Source organism: Lissotriton vulgaris, chromosome 3_1 (genome assembly GCF_964263255.1).
Source record: "Lissotriton vulgaris chromosome 3_1, aLisVul1.2, whole genome shotgun sequence".
Taxonomy (NCBI): Eukaryota; Metazoa; Chordata; class Amphibia; order Caudata; family Salamandridae; genus Lissotriton; species Lissotriton vulgaris.
In genome coordinates this window covers 1,082,287,180-1,082,306,856 of record NC_141689.1, presented here as the reverse complement: position 1 = coordinate 1,082,306,856, position 19,677 = coordinate 1,082,287,180, and the positions used below count along the sequence as shown (strand labels likewise).

The 19,677-nt window shown below is 47.6% G+C and overlaps 1 protein-coding gene across 2 annotated transcripts in view; it reads left to right on the top strand.

Moving 5' to 3' along the window:
- The first annotated feature begins 248 nt into the window (after positions 1-248).
- RASSF6 (Ras association domain family member 6) overlaps positions 249-19,677 on the top strand; it is a 312,787-nt gene continuing 293,358 nt past the window's right edge. The window contains exons 1-2 of one of the 2 annotated variants that reach the window (XM_086961518.1): positions 249-471; positions 17,714-17,810. In XM_086961518.1, the coding sequence (XP_086817644.1) occupies positions 17,749-17,810 (62 nt within the window). In that variant the 5' untranslated portion in view covers positions 249-471; positions 17,714-17,748. Of the gene's footprint in view, positions 472-493; positions 856-17,713; positions 17,811-19,677 lie in introns of those variants that run through there. The other variant, XM_086961519.1, reaches the window with a different exon arrangement.

Below are 19,677 nucleotides of genomic sequence, written 5' to 3'. Positions count from 1 at the left end.
GTCATTTTTTCTAAATATATTTCAACCTCACAGGACCGGCTAGGGAAGTCCGATAATGGCCTAAAACAATTTAAATGGCCGAGAAGCAGCCGGAGCCAGATTTGCCCAAACTAGAAATGTAGGCCCGGAGGGGGGTTAAATCTGTTCTCAAACGAGGTGCGAGCCAAGAACCGACCTGCCTCCTCCGAAGGTGTGTGCCTGAGAGGAAGGGAGTGTCCCCGCCTGCCATTCTCCGAAGAAAAGTCAACACTCCCGACATGCACCGAGGCCGGAGACGGGTGCGCCCGCCGCATGTCCGACACTTACTTCCCTGCTGCCAGCCTGAAAGCAATAATTAACCTCGCCTTTGTCTTCCATAAACTATGACGGGGCGCTGCCAGGTGCCAGGCAGTGGGCACTGCCATGTTCCTCCCAGGGAACCGTGAGGGGATGTGTGAAGCCCAACCTCTGTACCTCTGAAAGCTCGCGCAGGTAGGTGTAATTTGAGACCGGAGAGCTGCCCTGCTTCCTGCTTGTTGCAGTAGTAACGTTAAAGTGCTTGTGTTAGACTGGGTGATGTGCCCGGCTCAGGTAACATCCGGTGCCTTTCAGAAATGAAACCACCGAGGACCGCAGAGAAGTGCAGAAATGAGACAGAGCTGGGTTCCAACTGAGAAGCAAGAATCAGAAATGTGTTTCTGCTCAAAAGTTTGCCAGCTAAGAAAGTCGGTTCGTGGCGTAAGGTGGTCGTTTCTAAGCAGCCTGACATTTTCTTGTGCCGGAAAATCACCCCTCGTGCCAAGGGCAATCCAGGCAAGCGGAAGGGGGGTCTCGTGCTGAGCTGCACACATAATGCCAGATCCCCGCTTTAAACACGTATGTGTGCGTTTTGTCTTTTTTTGTTGATGCGTTGAGTGTGATTTTCGAACAGTTAATCTTTGTTAAAATGGTAAAGTGGAGTAATGGTAGTGTAGCAAATTGTGCCCCAAAATGCGGCACAATTTGACTTTCTCGCCACATAATTTAGTGGACTCTGCCAAATAATTTAGTGGACTCTGCCACATAATTTTGGCATTCCGTTGGCTCTTAATTCCAGTGGCTCTGGATATAACAGGAGGGGTTTGTAGAATTTTATTAACATACACCTGTTTAATGAGCCAACTATTTAATTAGGTTATTCCACAAACGTAGTTGATGATTTATGAAGGTTTTAAAAAGTAAAAAAACATACAATTGAATTGAAACTAGAAACTTGTTAAGCGCACGTGTATCAGCTGATCCCGTGTCACGAGGCTGATTTTCAACAGGCCCTGGGTTTACAAGCCAAACCGCAAAGCCCGCTGTGGCTTGTAGCCCAATGTTTACAGTAGAAAAATTAAAACCGTCCCAGAATCCGGCTTGCGTATGCGTACATGCCAACATTTCAGCATAGGATAGTGGGAGATTTAGAAAACATATTTGGAGGTTGTGATTTTCCCCTTGACTTATTTTGAAGAAGCAGTTAACTTTAGGTGTGAAACAGCTCAAAGGAAACCATTTTTTTTGCTACCAGAAATCGGGAGTCTCCCGCGGGAATCGGGTCGTTTGTTATGTATGCGTTTGTCTGAAAAGCCAGGGTTGTTTAAAAGTCACCCTCATGACGTGGGGTCATTTCACAGCTACGAAGGTTCAGCAATGTGGTTCAGATAGCGTGAAGGATGCTGCTGCACGTAGTTGGCGGTTGTTGTGCCGTTCACGTAGTTGTTGGTGTCAGCTGTTTAGATAGGTTGGCGTTGTAAAATGCAGGCTCTATTGACAAGCAGAGGACCCGTAATATGCCTCGGTCCCGTTGCCACTGCACCTGCTACCCCTCTGCTCGGCACTGTCACTCACTTCGGGGGATGGGGCCTAGTTTCATCATCAGACTTTGATCCACAGCAAGAGAGAGAAAGGAATATTTTTCATTACCTCCTCGTAAGTCTTCCTCGCCACATGATTTACATAGTGAGCTTTAGCTCCACAACAGAACCCTCCAAAGCAAAAAGAAACCACCTCCCACCCCCTCCCAATATGGCCGACCAGTCCCACCTGACCTCTATAAGAGGCGGGCCGGCCCAACCAATCAGCCTGTTTTTTTTGTTCTGCACGATTCTCTCCAGAGAGCTGTTCAGGTAAGATGGGCCGGCGTGAGCTGGCCCTTGGGGTTTAAGGTGGAGGACCTGCTCTAGCGGTCTCGAGTGCCTTATGCCTACAAATCCCCCCCCCTCTTCCTTCCCCCGGTCCTATGGGTCCGGTTAGGTGCTGCTCTAGCGTGCCAAGGGTCTACAGGGGGGGGGGGGCGGCCGGGGGTGTGGGGTGGCTGTACATTCCCGTGGCTCCCCCGGTCGTTACTGTGGGGCCCTAGCCATTAAGTGGGCGTTTGGGCCCTGCGCAGTCTCCTGCATGTGGTTGCATGCGGGTGGTTGTATCACCCCTCTGAGGGTGTTTCTTGTATTCCTGACTAGTCATGTGCTGTTGTCCATGGTCACTACCGGTTCCACTGCGGTGACTCTAAGCCTAGAAGGGGACCCAGGTTCGAGTCCGGTGTGGGACTCGGGGTGCTTTGTCAGGAGTTTTGCGCCGAGTCTGTCAGAACCTCGGGCCTGGCTTGGGATGGAAATGCACTCGGCTTAATGGCCGCGGGTTGTGTATGCATGCATCTGACTGCCCCAAGACACACTTCTAATGAGTATGTTCTCTTTCTGTTCCGGTTGGCCGCCATTCCCACTAAGAGGGTGGGGAGGGGCGCGGACTCGGGTCGGAAGAGGGCGCTGTTGCTCTGCCTACGTTTTCGGCTTCTCCCGGTGCAGCTGTTAGCGCACGAGGGGGTTGAGTCGGGCCTGTGCGCAGGTACACTGTTGTGTACGACCGGCGGCGCTTCTACAGCGGCCGACAGGCTGGCAGAGTGGTCTGGGGCGACAGGCGCGTGCGAGCTTGACCTTCACGGGTCGGGGGCACACATGCCGGGGTTCGACTCCGGCTTCGGGCAGGAGCTTTCCGTGCTTCGTGTTCAGGACGGCTCGATGTTCCCCACTCGGGGCGGTCCTACCTTTTGGGTCGGCGGGTCCTCGGGGCTCTGAGGTCCGGGTCCGGGGGCTCCCCCGGCAGCTCGGTTTTTCGCGGCGCTGTGCGCTGCCGCCTCCCTTCATTTTTGGCCCCTACGGGTCGCGGCGGTTTGCCGCGCTAGGGTTGGCTGCGTGCTCCTCCCACCTCCCGCCTCTCGAGGGCGGGGTTTGGTTGCCGCCAGGTGCGGCCACTGTGGTTCTTCGTGCATCAATGTTGCCACTGCCCCATGTCCCAGTTACGTCATAGCTGATGACTCTGTTGTGCACGCGAGTGGCAGAACGGGAGATCTTCGCCGCGCATCGCATTTATCAGTCCCAGGGCACTGCTTTTTGTATGTCGACCCTGTGGGTCTTGACGGTGGTAGGCATCTCAAGGTGCTTTCTGGCTTCGGCATGTGTCCTGACGTTGGCTACTGGCCAGAATTACAGTGCGGCGCTGGCGCACTCTATGGAGGCGCGTTGCATCCTGGGGTCAGGTCCCTTGTGTCTGGGTTCTGTTTCTGGCGCCCTGTGTACTTCGGAGCTATAGCTCATTGGTGGGTCTTGGTCCTTGGGTGCGGTCAGCCCTCACAGGCGGGGTTCGGATCCCGCCTATACTGTAGGGGTGTCCCAAGGTGGACATTTTCACAGAGTATTGGTGTCAACCCGGTAATTCCGGGCTGTGTGCGTACGACACGTTGGGGAGGGGTGGTGTACTCTTCCCTCTACGGGCGACCGTAGGGCCTGTGATTTGGTCTCGTTTTTTCACTGGGCCGTCTGGTTGCGCCGGGCTCGAGTGTTTCACTCGTGGTTCCCTTTTCTGCTGCGAGGCTATTCAGGCCCTGGCAGTGGACTGGCCCAGGCCCTGGGTTCGTTTCCCTGCCTCGGCGCTTGGGTTCGATATCCCTGGGTACTGTTTATTTCCTCTGGGATTTGGAGGACGCTCCGCGTCGGCCCCACGGGGCTTCGGTTGCCTGGTCTCCTCCTTGGGGAGGGAGGCTGGTGGCACTGTGTAGTGCTGCGGCTACTGCAGGGGCTGGGGTTTGTCCTCAGGGTCACAGGTTCGTATACCGACTGGTCCACTCAGCCTTTCATCCATCTGTGGTCGAGGAATGTTGTTCCTTTGAGTTGGGTAACAACGACCATCTGTTAATCCGCGCCGGGATACCCGTAGTGGTGTAGGGCACTTCCCGAAGACATTGGTTGTGTTTGGGTACAGCGGCTTTCGTACTGCAGCCTTGTCCCCTTGAAGGGGTATTGTGCGCGATTTTTGTATCGTGTTGCGCTTCGGTGAAGGTCAGGCCCGAGTTTCGGCTGTTACCAGTCTCGTGCTGGTTCTGCCGCTCCCTTTTTCGCCCCTAGATACGGCCTTGCGGCCCTCTCCCTCCAGGGGGTCCCCTGGGGGGGGGGGTGGGCGGGGCGGTTGCCTACGTTACATCCCGTCCTGGGTCGTGGCTGTCCCGGGTCGGGGGCACGTCGGGCTTGCTGTCCGGGCTGGCTGGTCTGGCAGATGTTCCGCGGGGTCCCACCGTCTCGGCGGGTTGGGGTCCAGGCTCCTTCCCGTGTCTCGCCTGTGAAAGCCTGCGAGTGGGGGTTCCCGCGCGCGGTTGCGGGTACTTCCGTTGGGCTGGCGTTCTGGCCCGAGGGGGGGGGGAGCTGTGCTCCTGGCCCGCCTGGTGGATCTTCTTCGCCGGGTGTGGGTCTTGGGGGTTCCCTGTCTGGACGTGTGCTTCCTCACGGCCCCGTTTTTGTCCCCCCTCCCATGGGACTGAGGCTTCACAGCTGGCGGTGTCTCTCATCCGTCGGCTTCCTGGCCTATGTCCGGCGGTCCCTTCGGTCCTCGTCTCGGGATTGTCCCCGGGTCGTTTGGGTTCTCCGGCGGCCGCTCAGCTCCTCGTGCTTCGGGGGTTGCTGGATGTCTTCCTGGCGGCCGTCTTTTTGCTGTGCTCGCTTCAGCAGCACTTTTACTAATCTTGGTTGAGGTGACGGGCTTGGCCCCGGCACGGTTTCGGGTGGCATTCCCATTGCCGGTGCCTAGGTCCCCGGGTGTTGCTCGAGTTGGGCGCCCTGGTGGGGGTGTCGCCGGTCCTGGCCCTTCGGGCTGTCTTCCCCCGAGGTCCGACGGAGTCGGGTCTGGCCTTCGTTACATGGTCTCGCCCTACCCCGGTGGTGTTTCGACGCCTGGGGCCTCGGCTCGGTCTGCCTCCGAGGTCTCTGTTCACGTAGGGGGGCTCGGCCCTCCGGCCCGGGTTCTGCTCCTCCTTCCGGGTCCTTATTACCTGTTTTTCGCGTGGCCTTTCGGCCTGCTGGGCGTATCTCCCCCGTGCCCTCTGGGATCGCGGTTCCTCGAACTGGAGGCGCTTGGGCAGGGCCGGGGCGCTCATGGGCGCTCGGCTCGGCGACGCATGGCCTTGTTTTGGGTCATTGCAGTGGGGTGGTGCCTGGCACCCGCGCGTGGTTGCCACGCTGGTCGTGGTGCGTTCCTGCCTTTGATTCCCGGCGGGGTCTACCGCCCCGGGTTCCTTCTCCTTTGGCCGAGCTGGCGATTCGAGCCTCCGGGCCGATCCCGGATCCTCCCGTGGGGCGGTTGGACCCCCCGCTCTCGGCGTCGGTGTTGAGCCGGCTCTTGTCGGCTGGCCTGCCTCCTTGTGCAGGCCTGGTCCTGGAGCGGAGGACGCTGCTTCCTCGGGGGTTGTGGCTTTGCTGCTGGATTCCCGCTGGTAGTCCAGTGCTCGCTTCGGCAGCACGTATTCACACGGCCCCTGCGCTAGGAGGACACGCGGAGTCGTAGAGCGTTCCATGTTGGTGGTGAAGTGTGACTCAGGGGGCGGCAGTCCCGGTGGCTGAGTTGGGTCCTGGACCAGGGTTCTGTTCCCCGCCTCGGTGGGTCTTAGGCCTGCATACTTCCATGGACTCGGGAATCTCCTTCCGGTACCTTCTCGTCTCACAGGTTCTCACTCTGCATCTCGGGGCTGAGGCTTGCTTGGTCTTCACTAGGGCCCCTTGCGGCGGGATGCCTGGCTCTCACCTGGTATCCTGCTGGGGTTATCTCGCAGGGGAATCCCAGGTCGGGTTCCCATGGCACGCTCCTTGATGCCTTTGGGTGATTCGTGCGCTATGCACATCGCAATGCACTTGCATTCTCCCTCTCTCGTTCTACGAGCTCTTCGGGGTCCGCCCTTTTGGGCCCCGGCCCTTGGTGGCTCTGCGGTTCCTCGCCTGTCCGGTGGTTTTCCCAGGTGGCGAGGGTGTCTGCTGGGCGGATGGGCGTGCGGGGGTCGTTCCTCCGCTCCCCGCCCTTCTTGCGGGTTTGCCGGACGGGGTTGTTCCTCCGGCATGTCCCCCGTGTCCTTCCCGGGGTCCCTTCCCTGGGGCCTCGGACTCAGGTGGTTTCCTTGCCGCTGTTTTCCGACCAACGTGGTGCCTCCCTGGTCCGGGCGGGTGTTCGGCGTGCTGTTCTGGCTTCTCTTTGCCGCACGTTTTTGTCCTTTCCCGGTGGGAGGTCCTGTGTTATACCTTTTGGGCCCGGTTCGTTCGGGCCGCTAGCCCTCGTTCCTCCTTGGTTCGCGGGCTTACACAGGCTGGCATCCTTCCCTACGCTTCGCTGGGTTCGGTGGATCCGGCGGGGACCCGGGGTCGGTCCGCGACTGTTCCCTGGGCCCCCTTAGTAGGTGTCTCCTCGGTGGAGTTTTGTCTGAGGTCGGCGGGGTCTTCACCCGCCTGGTACGTGGGTCTCTAGCGGTCCCGGGGGGGACTTCGCTGGAGCCTTTTCTGAGTGCTGGAGCTGCGGCTCCGGGTTGGCCTCCTTTTCCTGGAGGTCTTGATTTCAGGTTCCCTGTGGTTCCTGTTTTCTTTTCAATTGGTTTTACATCAACCTTGGGTTGGTTTCTCTGCATCACCGTGTGGTGTTGTTGTTCTGGTGGTCAATGAAGCCTTGTTGGCTTGGGTATTGGCTCACTATGTAAATCATGTGGCGAGGAAGACTTACGAGGAGGTAATGCCCCGGTTACTTACCGGTAATCTTCATTACTCCGAGTATAGTCTTCCTCGCCACATGAGTTCCCTCCCCCCCTCCCGGTCTGGCTATCGGCTTCATTGTTTGCTTGGTAGATCAGGCTGATTGGTTGGGCCGGCCCGCCTCTTATAGAGGTCAGGTGGGACTGGTCGGCCATATTGGGAGGGGGTGGGAGGTGGTTTCTTTTTGCTTTGGAGGGTTCTGTTGTGGAGCTAAAGCTCACTATGTAAATCATGTGGCGAGGAAGACTATACTCGGAGTAATGAAGATTACCGGTAAGTAACCGGGGCATTGTCAATGCACTTTTTTTCTCCATAAATTTTATTTTAAACTTAAAAGAGAGAGAAAGGAAGGAAAGACAGACAGAAGAAAGGAGGAAGAAAACGATATGAAAACAATGACAAGGATGAACAAGCACTACTTGCAAAAGCAAGATGATGAGACAGTGAGTGTAGGGTGGTGGAAGAAAATGGCATCAGACAGATGAAAGACTAGAAAGGCAGCATTAGTGTTCCGCAATACCAATATTTAGCAGTGCAAATAGCTCAGCTCGTCATCAGCCACGGTGGTCGTGTGCGGTTGACGAGCTGAGCTCGTCATCTAACGCGGCTTTTTGAAAAAAGCCGCACAGCGCAAAAATATGCGCTGCAGCAATGTGGTTAAGGAAATCTTTTGGTACTGGCATTTCTGGTTATATTTTAACCAGTTAAGCACTGCACTGGTGATAGCGATGTAAATGGATGATTACCAGGTTCACAAAGGATCCAAGTTCAGATTCTGGGTAAACCTTGATTGCTCTCTAGTATAGATTCTCTGTCACCTGGGTTTCTATAATTCTTTAATTTGGGATTCGCCTGCATCTATTTTGCATGGGCTACAGAGAATCCAGAGCCGAACTGCTTGCTTAGCTCTCAGTCGTTGTATCCTCTCCTCTGCAACATCATCTTTGAGGGCACTGCATTGGCTACCTTTCTCTAAAGGCATATTTTTTAAGGCCATGTGTATTACTTTCAGGGCATAGCACCACTTTTTTTCTTCCGAGTTTTATGTAGCGCGAACCTGACCCGAAGGTATCGGGTATCAGAGCACTTTACACGAGCACCAGTTGCATTACACAAGGACACATTCATTTTTTTTGTTAGGCACTGGTAGATTAAGTGATTTGCCCAGAATCACAAGATGGTGACTGTCGTTGCCATGACTCGAACCCGGTTCCCCAGATTTGAGGTCGACCACCCTAGCCATTAGGCCACATCCTCTCCCCTGTATTTGCAGAAGAAGTTTCACCATTACCAGCCTGGCCGAAAACCAGGATCCTCAAATCCGTGTCTTCTAGCTGTGCCAGTAAAAGTCTTCTCAGTTATGATTGCTTAGACCCGGGAATAGTTGCCACTCCATCTGTGTCTTATTAACAATATGTTGCCTTTTTGAAAGGCCTTGACATCCTGGATGTTTTTCGATGCCGGTCACCAAAGGTATCCCACCTAGTGTGGTGAAAGCTGGGCACTAAACTCCTGTGGCGCCAACCGTTCAAGCGCGGGTAAAGAAGCAATTCTTTTTTGTTAAATAACCCTCACACAATCTAGTAGTGTCATGCTTCACCATCAGGTTCACGCGGATGCCTAAAAGTCAGGGTGGGCTCGATCATATTTTAGAGAGCACTTTTTCGATGCCACCTCTTTAGTTCTTATTTCCAGGTTCAGGATGGCTTTTGTTGGCAACAGTACAATATAGAAATTCTTTTTAAATTTGACATTACATCACACTGCTTATGCTTCAATTAATCTGAACCAATGCCGAGCCAGTTCACTGGGAACTTAGGGGCAACTGGTCAGTGCTTGTGAGAAATATTGCCTGTTGTCCCTGGAACCTCAAGAAGGAGATTCTACTGTGAGCTGAATGAATAAAAAGAGCCTGCTTCCAGGGCTTAGACAGAGGGGGGAGCAGTAATGGAAAGCGGTCAAGGCTTACCTTTGATGGGTGGTGAAGGGGCAAAGGCAGAGAAAAACACTAGAATTGTGCACAATAACAACATTTTAAGATAGAGTTATACCTGAAGAAAACTATAAGATATAAATACACCTTTAAAGTGTTAATAGCACAGTAGGAATATATTTGTAGCCCCATAGTAATAAGCTACTAATGTGGACAGTCTGTGTCTCCTAGGATACAAGGGAACACTGTACATGAATGCTCTCTAGGCATGCAGGGCTTAGAGGCAGCAGTACTGCCACGCAGATGCAGGGCTAGTATTAAAAAAAAGTAAGGGCATCATTGGAAGACACTTTAAACAGGCTTCCTGTGACTCTCCATGGCAGCTTTCCCTGTGTTGATGCGTGAGTTCAGATGCAAGGAGTCAGAATCTCTTTGGAAGTGAGTGGGCAGGTGTGTGTGGTAAGACTGCAGCTGCCGGGCTGTCTCCTGGATGCATTCACACGCCTGCGACCACAGTCCACCACTGCCAGCGAACACTGCATTTTGGTGTTTCTCAGACAGGAAGACTTTGTGTAGCCCCGGAGCAGTGACATGATCTTTTGTTTGAGGTTCTATATAGCAGGAACTCGACCCGAAGGTATCAGAGCGCTTTACATGAGCACCAGATACCTTACACAAGGACACATACATTTTTTGAGGCATGGGGGACATTAAGTTATTTGCCCAGAATCATAGGATGCTTGAGCCTCCGGGTAGATACGAACCTGGTTACCCAGCTTTAAAGTCAGGCTCAATCCGTTAAGTCACATCCTCTCCATTTTCAGTTGGTCGTTCAGCCTCAGGACCCACGTAAGGTTTGTGATCGAGTATTTGTATTGCTTGCAGCTCACATACAGCATGTGATTCTTAGGTGGGTAAGCTCTCCTGCATGACTGTTTGCAGTGCTGGTGTCTTTCGGCTTCCTTGTAGAAGCAGGCACAAGGGATCATAGCTCTAGTCCTGGGTTAATGGCTGGGTTAGCTCTTCTCTGTAGCACCATTCTGGGCAGTGACGCAAGTCTAAGCACCATTCCAGGCTTCAGCAGTGCTCTTCACAGCATCACTCAAGCATCTGGGCCTTGGTTTGCTTAGTTGTTAGGCAGATTGTCAGCACTGAGGTCAGTCAACCTGGTACTGTCCTTAAGTTCACATTTCTTCAAATCTGATCCACCCTCATGGGAAGACAACTCATTATTTTGTCCCTGCTGCAGTCCTTCATTTGATGGGAGTTGAACGTATCTTGGATGTAGTCGTGGACACGCGTTCCTGGCTCTTGCTGGGTACCCTTCCTTCCTGCTAGTGGTGACGGCATCGGGTGTAGATGGGCTCTAAGTGCATCACCTTTGTTCCTTCTTAACAGCTTCCCTGGCCTTGGCCCAGTCTTTTTGAAGCCACCTCAAACTTCCCTTCAAGCCACAGGCTAACCTGCCCAAAGTGGTCTGTGCAAGTGGGGGAAGCGTGAGCAGTGCGAGGACATGCAGAGAGACAAGAGGGCATCAAAGTTAGTAAATGTGCTCTCCTTCAGAGTCCCACAACATTGGGGCAACACATACCCGGAGCTGTCCAAGACTACCATTCTTCTGATGTCAGTAAAGTGAATACAATGCATAAGGTAATAGTTAAATCTGATATTTAAAGTGCTTAGAAATGGAAGATGTGTTAAAAAATGCTAGATAAAACACAAGTTGGTGTTGTACCTCACAACTATAAAAACGAAGGAAAAACCTTTGAGTTATTCTCTACTGTAGTTTAGGTATGATTTATTCCCTACTGCCGTTTATGTTAGTAAGAGTATTTCCTAGTGTGAGTTATGCTTAGGAGGTTATGGTCTACTATGTTTAGGCTTATGAGGTTTGCACAGAATATATTTCTCGCCTGATGTGATATTGTACATGGTATGATTTATGTTACAGGAGGAGGCTGAGTATAGTGTTTGCCAGTAATTACTGGTTGTGTTCTAAGTTCATGATATGTCTTCCTTTTACTATTTTACCAAGTGATGACTCTGACAGTGGCTCTGTCATGTGTAAATAATCCCCTGTAAATATTGCCCAGTGCCAGTTGGCACAGTATATATTGTGTGATTACCACCTAATGTGTTTTATGACAATACAAAGGCTATTTTTATATATAACCTTGTGTGGAGTTCCTTTTGTGGTGTGCCTAGTATGTTGTTGCTGTGTATTGCGCAAATGCTTTACACATCGCCACCGGGATAAGCCTGACTGCTCGTGCCAAGCTACCAAGGGGGCGAGCAGGGGTTATCTTTGGCGTGTAACTCCCTTGCCCTGACTAGAGTGGCGGTCTGTGTCTGGCTTTAGCCAACCAGAGATCCCATTTCAAAGATGAACTTATATGCATCAGTTGAAGTTCTGTCTGTGAGAGAGTGTCCTGGGTTTCAGGTGTGTAAGCTCCACAGCCACAAGCATACCAGTGGTAGGGGAAAGAGTATAAAGCCAGGTATAATTTTTAGATCTGTACATGGGGTGTACGTGAGCTAATGATCACCTAGGTTATTACATGCCTCACCTTTAAAAAAAAGTTTTTTTTGCTTTGGCATTATCTGGTATTCCTGTTCTTAAAATGGCAGCCAGAGTTCTGAGATTCTTCACCTGGAAAGACCTTCAGCTATGCATGAACTCACATCGCAAAATCTAAGAATCACACATAACTCCTGTTAATGTAATCTACAACAAAGAGACTGAAGTAAAAGCATTGAAGGGATTCCTTGAGAGCATAAAATGAATGTCAGTAACCAAAAATAAACACCACATTAACCACTACCCTTTGTTTCCGAATAGCCTTCTACTCGCTGTTTAGTGCTTCAGGGCCTTGCCCGGGGTAGTAAGCACTATATACATGCAATTTTAATTCAACACAGTACAATATGTAGTTAGACATGGTTGTTGGTTAATAGTAGGACAATAACTACATTTAATTCAGGACAGAAGATCTAAGTAATATATACTTCTGCTTCAGAAATTCAGACAGGGCACACAGCCTTTCCTTCGCCTGTGGTTAATAGTGTTTATGCCGCTGAGTTGAGCAATATTTACACTTATCAGTTACAGCATTACAAAACCACACGAAGATGCTGAGCAAGTGTTACAGGAAACCATAAGCTAACTTGCTAGCCATTTAGTGTTTAAGAGGCATTCAAAGACAGCTGCCGAGACCATAACAGAGGCCCTTAAATTGTTATGTAATATGATAACTTACTCATGTATAATCTAAATGTGATTCAAAATGACCGATTTGTAAAGTACTGACGTGTAATTTATGCAACTAATGATTTACCTACTAATGAATAAGATGTGAGTAAGTGTGTAGCAGTAAAAAACAGGAGTATCTGGACGAGGCCAGGGAGATTCACAATGCCAGGTTTACAACTAGGGCTTGTGAGTACGTGCATAGCATTCACAAGTAGTGTGTAAAGTCAAAGTCACTCATGTGCCATTTACGCAAGTATTTCTGGCGAAAATTACTCATGAAAAGTAAGTGTGAAGGGATTGGAGTCGCAGGGATAATAAACAGGCAACATGGACGTTTCAGATGCGGGGCCATGAACGAGAAATAAATGCAGTATTTGTAAATACGTTCAAAACAGATTTCAGGAGCGTTCACAAAACACAAAAATGCATTTGCAGCAGTTTTGGGAAATACTAATTTAAATGTAAATTGGGTTAGGTGAGTTCGAAGTAGGGTGAAGTTCACCGGTAGAGTTAAAATGCACAGGCTGTCTTCAGGAATTGGCAGCATGAATGTGTTTCAATTGCAGGAAGAAATAAATGAACAGCAATTTTTTTTTTTAAATGCCCTAATCCGAGTAGTTTACACAGTAAGGAAGTTCTGCTTTAAGTAGGCAATACAGCGGTAGCATTAGATATCTTTGTAAACCAGTACTTGGGGACCTATTTACAAGCACATTACACCACCTGTGAGTCACTTCTTTTGACGCACCGTCAGCGCAGTGCGGCTGCCCACATTTACAAGGCCACGTACAGTCACTCTGCGCGACTTTTCACGGCCCTGTAACTATGGGCGCCTTTCGTGCATTACTCTGTGTGAAATGGGCGTTCCATGGGAGTTGCTGTGGGTGTTCACGCACAACATCCATGGAGCCTGACACATTCCCAGATTTACAAAGTGGCGCAAAGAGGCGAAATACTTTAATTTCTCCTCGTTTTTTGCTCTTTCTACGTGTGCTGCATTCTGGGCACATGCAGAAGGAGCAAAACACCATTAATGATTGTTTTTATGCAGGAAGGTGTCCCTTCCTGCAGAACAACAATCATCCCTGCAGTGAAGGCACCCTTGCAACATGGCACACAGGTGTCTTTGCTGATGTGCAGCTGCTGTTTGTGCACCGGAAGAGCAGGAATGCACCTTATCTTCTAGAAATGGCACATTGCTTCCCTTTTATTTTGACGCATGACAGCGCTGCAGGAAGGTTTGCTGCGCTGCCATGCATCAACATGTAGTAAAGGGTGCTCTAAATCTTTATACCAGTATAAATCATCCATTGTGTAAATTCTCATAAAAGATATTTGGCATACGCAAAGATAGCTAACAGACCTAAGGCCTCATGATCAAATCTTTATCGAATGTTGCAAATTGCCCGATTCAAAGAATCACCCTCTTATGACTGCAAAAAAAGCATTTTATAATGTATAGTAGTCAAATTGTGATTCAGTAACTTGCTTGTTAGCGCATCTCAATTTCGTTTTGCGACTTGATATGTGGAAGGGGCGTGTTTAGGGCATCCTTCCAAATGCTGAATCGCAGTGGTATATGTTAATGCTTTACAACCAGATTACAGTTGCAAAACATTATTTTTTACCGAATACTGAAAGATAGTGGTAACCATTCGCAAAAAGAAAGGGGTCCCAGTGGGATCCCTTCCCCTTTCAGATTATTTAACAAAATATTTTTCAAACACAGGCAGTGGACCCATGAACGGATGTACGTCAGTACAACGCGATCATTTTGTTCGTGGTACTTTACAACACGTTTTTCACAACGCAAGTCGTTACAACGACTTGCGTTGGAGGGAGCTGGATTGAGGATTAATTTAATGTTCGATTCCAACTCCAGCCCACGTAGCAGTAGGGAAGGTGTTGGAATAGAAAATCAACTATTCCTTAACCAAGAGCTCCATCCAGCGCAAGTCGTAGTAATGACTTGCGTTGTAATGGCTGCGTTGTAAAGGATTAGCGGTGTAAACACCCCGTTGTAAAGGATGTTTCCCCCATGAACCACTGCTACTCAAAATAAGTATTTGCAATGCAATAGGTCTCGCAATTGTGCAATTTTGAACTCATGCCATTGTAAATGACGATGCCTTTTATTTGTGTTTAAAAAACCTGTGATAATAAAAGGCATTGCCATTAACAATACCAATAGGTCAAAGTTTCTAAAATTCGAGACCTATTTAATTTCAAATGCTTGTTGTGTACATGGGCCCCATGCTGTGCTTTCACATTAATAGATGCCACGCCCTTTTATTAGATAAGCAATGTCTAAAGAAAGGTCCGAGGCCGCGATTAAAGTGGAAGCGCGCTATGGGGTGCTTTTACAAAAAAATCTTTTGTTTTTCAAGTTGATAAACAAATGCTTTTTTTTGTAAAAGCACCTGTGAAAGTATGCATGGTGCACTGTATGCACTGAATGTTGCAGGAGAGCATGTAGTGCCTGCAGTAGGAGAAACCAATAAAGAAAACAGTGCTTACAGACCGAAGTAAAAGGGCCAGTCCTCATGAGAGGTTACAAATGAAGACAAGGCAGTACTAAGGAGGGACTAACAAGCCTATTAACGAATCAGAAGCCAGCATTTACGAAGGACAATGACACAAGCCAAGGACAAATATGGGCGGAGAGTGAGCAGGGCTTAATTTAAGTTCATACTCCAATACAGCATGGCTCGCAGAGCAGCACATGTGCTTTCCATGCTCGACCTAAAAATCAAAATAAAACGTTTTATTTTTTGTTTTTGAAAGGCATCCCATTTTCTTTTAAGGAAAATGGTCTGATTTAAAAAGAAATGCTTTATTTAAAAGTAATCACAGAGATGGTGGTCTGCTGACTTTAGCAGGCCACGATCCTTGTGATGGTTATCATTCCTAATGGGTCGCGAAATGCAGCCTACCTCAGTTTTCATGAGTTGGTCAATTTGTGTCTGACTAGGAATCGTTAATTAAAAAGTTCTAACGTGTCTTTCATTAGGAATTGTGATTTCCTTATTGGGATTCAGTAAAAATAGCAATTTGGAAATTGCAGTTCCTAATTTTTGTACATCTGGCCCTCTATTCTGTAACCTCTTTCATACGTCACATACATATGTGTAGTATCCAATGTGTAGGGTTGTGACATTTTTAACAAGCATTAGTAAATGCATTAGATTTTGCTTATGTGATGAATAATAATCCGTTTCTTGTTGTAAATTGTAGCTTGCTGAGTGGTTGTACAGTGTAAGTTACAGAAAGTCAGTTAAAGTGTTATGACTTATTTCTGTACAAAAAGGCAATATATTGTGCTGTTACTAGTGGTATAGTGTGGATAAGTAATAGCAACAATTTGAAAAATGAAATGATACAGGGAAATATTAGAAGTAATTAATGTAAAAGTAATATTATGTGTTTAGATGAGTTCTGACAACTTTTTAGCCTGGTGCCACTGCACCTGCTGCACCATTCAAATCATGCCTCTAGTTCCTACAATATAACTACATTTCTAAATCCCTGAGCAGTTATGACAACTTTTGTTCCTGATGCCACTGCACCTGCTGCACCATTCAAATCATGACCCTATTTCCTGTAAGGTAGCTGCAGTTTCAACTGCTTGTTTAGTAGTGAAATATTGCAAAATGTGGTGTTTATAGGGGTTCCTAGCGCTTTGGTCCCGGTGTCGCTGCACCATTGAAATTTTGACCCTTGTGCCTGCAAGGTAACTGCACTTGTGACTCCCTGTTTAGTAGTAAAATATAATAATATCTGGTGTTTAGAGAAGTTCTCACAACTTGTTGGGCCCGGTGCCACTGCACCTGCTCCACCATTCAAATCATGACCGTGTTGTCTGCAAGGTAACTGTACTTGTGACTACCTGTTTAGTAGTAAAATATGGCAATATTATGTGTTTAGAGGCAACTTTTGTCCCGTTGCTACTGCACTTGCTGCACCATTCAAATTGTGAGCCTGTTGTCTGCAAGGTAACTGCTCCTGTGGTTGCCTTTTTAGTGGTAACATATAGCATAGACCTTGTATATTAACTATATTTTTAACACGCAATGTTTATTACAACATTTATAATTTGATCATAAAGACCTAATAAATGAAGTTTAAAAATCAATCCGATAATGCCTACAAAGTGCAAAGAATGGTACTGAGGCATGAATAGGAAATGCCACAAATGTTCTAAGGCTAAAGCATCTGCTTTACACAACTAAGTAGTAAAAAGCAAGCCTTCCAGCATACTGTTAGAAGCTGTCTGCCGTTTCCGTGGGAAGAGATCTTATCTTGAAAGTGAATGGGGCTTAAACAGTGTGAACAGCTTTGAAGTATTGTAAATATGTGCAGCCAGGGGAAGTTATAAAAAAAGTTTCACACAAAAGCAAATGAACAGAGTAATTTGGGGATGGGAACTGATAAGAGCCCCTTTTGAGATATATTAAATACAAGAGATTTCACAAGTACGGTGCAAGTGCTGTGCAGGCAAAACCTAAGCCTGTATATATTTCTAGTTTTTTTTTTGCCTGTAGAGAAATTTTCTGATCCATAAGTTGTCATGTGAAAATGCAAAGGTTTTCCATATGGGCCAGTCAGCATTTCTATTTTGCTAGGTATCACTTTTAGGTACAAGAAGCGTCACTTTTACGCCGCCAGGTGCGTCACTTTTTGTGACGCACCAGTGGCGTTAAAAATGCACCTTCTTGCACCATATTTACAACGTGACGCATCTAGGTAGATGTGTCACTTTGTAAACCCGTGCGCCAGATTATACCTGCGCCAGGGATAATGTATGCAAGGGGGGGGCGTATTGACGCAAGAAAGGGTCATGGAAGTGACGCAGTGAAATCTATGAGATTTAACTGCGCCACTTCTAGGACTCAAATGCGTCAAAATCTTACGCCTGCCTCACAGCAGGCGTAAGACTGACGCAGGCCCTTTCACATGGGGCTTGCCCCATGTGAAAGGACACATTGCTGGAGTTGCATCACTTTTGTGACACACTCCAGCAATGCGTCACTTTTGCGCCATACAGATACGTCAGAAATACTGACATATCTGTAACTCCTTGCTCAATGATGCGTCATACTGTAAATATGACACATCATTGGTGTCACAAGGAGGGCGCAATAAAAAGTGACGCATCGCTGTTTTCATGCAGCGATGCGTCACTTTTCTTAAATGTGGCCCAAGGTCTGGAGGTGGAATTTCACAAAACTGTACTATAACATCTGGAATATTAAACAAGCCCACGTTTCGTTTTCACTACACATGCTCCTCTCTAATGCAGTCACATGCTCTTAATTGGATAGAAGCTTGTAGCGATCAATGAAAATATTGTAAAATAATAAACCAAGGCCCCCCCCCCCCAACAACTGTACTTTCTATGCAGCAGGATCCCCAGTTCAGCTGGAGGCCCTACAGGAGATTTCAGCATATGAATTCTTTATTTCATTTATGTAGCCTATGAAGTTCACCGGGATCAGGAAAATTTAACCATGAACTCTCACCATCAGTTGGACTCCATCACGCTCATTAATCAGAAAAAGTACATCACCAGGTAAGATTTTAGCGATTTCTTGAGATTTAAATTGATTTCTTGAGATTTAAAGTGATTTCTTGTGACTGAACATGCCCCATGGAGTGGTCTGCTGCAGTATAATATTGAATTTTAATATTAACCTGCAATTGTAACACTCTGTGATATCCAACACCAACATATATTGTAAAGTTGTTTTGATGTGAAGTTAAGAATAGTATATCTATACTTACCTACGTTACAATAACGATACGTTGGCTGTATATATTGTTCAGTCGATATATATGTAGAGATCCATGTTATTGACATACAACCCCTCATGACTGTCCTTCCTATATGTGAAATACTATGAGACATATTCCAGAAGAAATGCTGTTAATAACCGAGTTTAGCACTCTATTGGATGTTAATCTCTTTGATATTGGGATTGTGTATTACCCCTAAACATTTGACACCACTGTTGTAATACATATTATAAGTGATCATTACTGCCATTGATATCGAAAATAGCACTATTGGACACGCATATTTTCTTTTTTTTTTTGTAATATAGATGGCAGTATCAACTGTACCAAAACCAATAATTTTACAACCACTGTTATTCAGCCAAAATGTTTTTGCCAAGATGTAGCCTGCTGGCAGAATGTTCCATTTGTCACAATTGATAAAATGGCTGCCTTTCTGGAATAAGTGCTGCACTGTGCCTCAACTTTATTATCTCACACGTTTGAAGGAGATGTGCTCTTCTAAACCATATTGTTTGTGAATAAGGGCTTGTTTGACATTTTACGTATAATAGGAAAACAGACTAAATATTTAAGAGCATGTTTGAATGACCCATAAATTACAAATCTCTTTTCTTATGCTTTTATTGAGTTTGAAATTAAATCCTAATATTATTTCTAAATCGTTGATGCCAAAACAAAAAAACGCATGCATGTCATAGGCGTCAAGAATCAACAGATGAAGTGACTTGGAAATGAATGAACACACATACCATGCATCGCTCCTGTTAATGTATGTCACTTCCTTGAAACCTGAAACAAAATCTGGGTGCTTTACTGCACAGTTGTCAGTGTGACATTTGTAAAGTTGGCCCCTAGGTGTTGTTTCTTGTTCCCATACAAACCACCGCCTTTTGCTGACCTCTACTCTTACCTAATTTTGCTAAATCCTCCCTCTGAAAGATCCCATTGTAGGTTGGGCTTGGTGACCATGGCTTCTTTGCTTTGTAAACATGACAGGCTTTTGGTGTCTGAATTATGTTACTATTGCCATTGTTCTGCTTCTGTCATAGGCTATTCACAGTTATAAGCAACTATATCCATCATTATTCCTTAACCTTATTGGTACAATAAAAAAAATAGTTGTGTTCTGCTGTGGAGTTACTTTTATTGATAGGTACCATTTTGTGAAATATTTACAAAATATATCTCAACTAGCAGCCCGTCCCGACGTTGTCCGGGAGCAATCATGGCTCAGGGCCCCTGCCCGCCCTGACGTTGTGCAGTATTATGCCTCTATGTTTACTTTGTACGCTTTTGTAACCTGCCCACATCACTTTTTCCTCCTGTAATGCCCCGTTTGGTACCTTCTCCCGATTGTCATTTTAGCATTAAGCTGACCGCTCCACTTTGTACGCTTTTGTAACCTGCACACGTTTCTTTTTCCTCCTGTAATGCCCCGTTTGATACCTGCCCACGTCACTTTTTCCTCCTGTAATGCCCCGTTTGCTACCTTCTCCCGATTGTCATTTTAGCTTTCAGCTGACCGCTCCACTTAGTACGCTTTTGTAACCTGCACACGTTTCTTTTTCCGTTTGGTACCTGTGGCTCGCTCACCGCTCCTCTCCGCCGCCGCTCCTCCCTCACGTTTGCTTTGCTCACTG